Raw genomic sequence first — 2,500 nt, 5'->3', positions numbered from 1 at the left:
AAGAGAAAAAGAAAGAGAGAAAGAGAGAAATAGAGAGAGAGAGAGAGAGAGAGAGAGAGAGAGAGAGAGAGAGAGAGAGAGAGAGAGAGAGAGAGAGAGAGAGAGAGAGAGAGAGAACGCAACGAAAAAGGATTGAAAGTAAACTATGGGAAGAGGCATAGATAAAGACGAATCCTGACCCAGTCCTTCTGTTTTTATATTTTATTTTATTTATTAATTTTCAGCAATTAGTCACATCTGAACCGACTCAAAACGCCGTCAACCTCCCCCTACCCCCCCCCCCCCCCCCCCCCCCGCGCGTATACATAACACCGCAAAGACGCAGTAAACTTTAAACCTTCTTCGCCTACAGCCATTTGCAATGAAGGGAAACTCCATTTCGAGAGAAGAAAAAAGTGGAAAAGTTAAAAAGAAAAAAGTCATTTGAGACGTACAACTGGGGGTCTTACCTCCCACGGGACGACTCATCAAAAGGGAAAGTACATCTTAGTCTAGATTGGCTTCCGTAATTGGCCAGCTTTTCAGACAAACGTTTTGGATTTTTTGGGGAACGTTTGAAGATACGATGTTTTTATTGTTCCTTTTCGAAAACTGTTTTTTTTTTTTTTTGGGGGGCGGGGGAGGCAATGGTTAGGAGGTTTACGTTATAAGAATATTGACAGTGTCTTGATGTGGAAAAAATGTGATTGTAAAAAAAAATAAAAAAATAAAAAAATAAATAAATTCGAATAGCTTATTTCACCCAGGTATCATTCGTTACCGCCACGCTACGAAAACTATAAAGAAAATAAGTAGAAAAAAAATAAAAAAAACAAAAACAAAACAACATCGTCACAATGCCACCTTCCGGCAGATGTCAGCACGAGCGCACTGCAGCCTGATATCCGAACTTTTCTTCACCAGCATTTTTACCTCGCAAGTAGACTATGTCAGCTGTTGAGGATCTGTCCATTAGCCGAGATGAGATGTTAAGGGGCTCGAGTAACGTCAAGATGTTTACGTATTTGTTTCAAAGTTTAGCAACCAGCAATAATAGCTGCCATTAGGGAAAAACAGACGTGTCGCTTTTTTTTGGAGAGAGAGAGAGAGAGAGAGAGAGAGAGAGAGAGAGAGAGAGAGAGAGAGAGAGAGAGAGAGAGAGAGAGAGAGAGAGAGAGAGAGAGAGAGAGAGAGAGATGAGGTCGTTTTTTTATATGTTCTCTTCAAGGGGAAGTGTCGTTGCGTATAGATCCTTGCTTTTCATTTGTTTCATTTACTGCGTCAGGAGCTGAAATCTCTTTTCCACCGACGAAGAGCAAGGGTGCTGGAGGTTATGAACGGCCTGGCAGTAATAATGTTCATTCTATTACTGTTTCTCGCTTGTTTTAACTGTTATTAGTTCCTTCGCTATTGGTGATATTTATCTGTTTTGTAGGAATAATGTTTCCTTGTAGTATAATAAGAAGTAACAGATCAGTAACTGGAGTATGTTATGAGTCCTCTTCCGTGTACATTTTCTGGATAATTGTATTTCGCAGCATTAGTGTGATGTGAGTGCAGTATATATGTATTTTTTGTGGTCCTCTCTCTTTCTCTCTCTCTCTCTCTCTCTCTCTCTCTCTCTCTCTCTCTCTCTCTCTCTCTCTCTCTCTCTCTCTCTCTCTCTCTCTCTCTATCCCCCCCTCTCTCTCTCTCTCTCTCTCTCTCTCTCTCTCTCTCTCTCTCTCTCTCTCTCTCTCTCTCTCTCTCTCTCTCTCTCTCTCTCTCTCTCTCTCTCTATCTATCTATCTTTCTCTCTCTCTCTCTCTCTCTTTCTCTCTCTCTCTATCTCAGTCACTCACTCACTCACTCTCCCTCCCTTCCTCTCTCTCTCTCTTTCGTACCTAAAAAACATTTATCTAATGCGCCAAATCTCTTTTTTTTTCAGAATGGTAAAACAGGGGGGTACTACATGACCCACTCCTACCCCCCCGGCGCCCCCGCCCACACCGCTGGCGTGGCCCCCATCCCCCGCGGTCCGAGGCCCCCCTACTCCCCAGCAGGTAAGTCCTTCCCCTCCGCCCTTCTGTGTGGGTTAGTGTCACCCCGACAGTGCCTCTCCCATTGGCTATGTTATGTGCTGTAACCACATGGGATGACCTGTGATTACCTGACCTGCATGTTTGACCTGAAACGACCTGGAATTAGAGCCTGGCACTAGGACCTGGCACTGATGACTGGTTTAATAGGCTTATGGTGCGAGGATGTCGGGTGTCAGGCACGGGGTCTCGAGCTCTCAGGACGAAGCATTGCCGACCTGGCCTTCGAGCCGCTGGCAGACCTACTTCAGCAGACCGGCGTCGGCAGACCTGGTCAGCAGACCAGAGCTCCGAGCTCCGTGGTCTGGGAACCTTTCTTTTGCTGATCTCACATTGAGTTCTAGTCTGAGACTGAATGACCGTATCTCTCGCTGAGGCCTTTGATCACACGTGGTCTGGGACCAGCGCAGAGCTGGTGAAGGAACTCGGCGCCGAGGTGTGTC

General features: G+C 45.5%; 1 protein-coding gene across 5 annotated transcripts in view; it reads left to right on the top strand.

The window, feature by feature from the left end:
* Positions 1-1,910: 1,910 nt before the first annotated feature.
* LOC125033982 (nascent polypeptide-associated complex subunit alpha, muscle-specific form-like) overlaps positions 1,911-2,500 on the top strand; it is a 65,614-nt gene continuing 65,024 nt past the window's right edge. For all 5 annotated transcript variants that reach the window (XM_047625591.1, XM_047625590.1, XM_047625589.1 and 2 more), the window contains exon 1: positions 1,911-2,021. In XM_047625591.1, the coding sequence (XP_047481547.1) occupies positions 1,931-2,021 (91 nt within the window). In that variant the 5' untranslated portion in view covers positions 1,911-1,930. The remainder of the gene's footprint in view (positions 2,022-2,500) is intronic.

This window comes from Penaeus chinensis, chromosome 17 (genome assembly GCF_019202785.1).
Source record: "Penaeus chinensis breed Huanghai No. 1 chromosome 17, ASM1920278v2, whole genome shotgun sequence".
NCBI lineage: Eukaryota > Metazoa > Arthropoda > Malacostraca > Decapoda > Penaeidae > Penaeus > Penaeus chinensis.
This window is presented reverse-complemented; position numbering and strand designations above follow the sequence as displayed.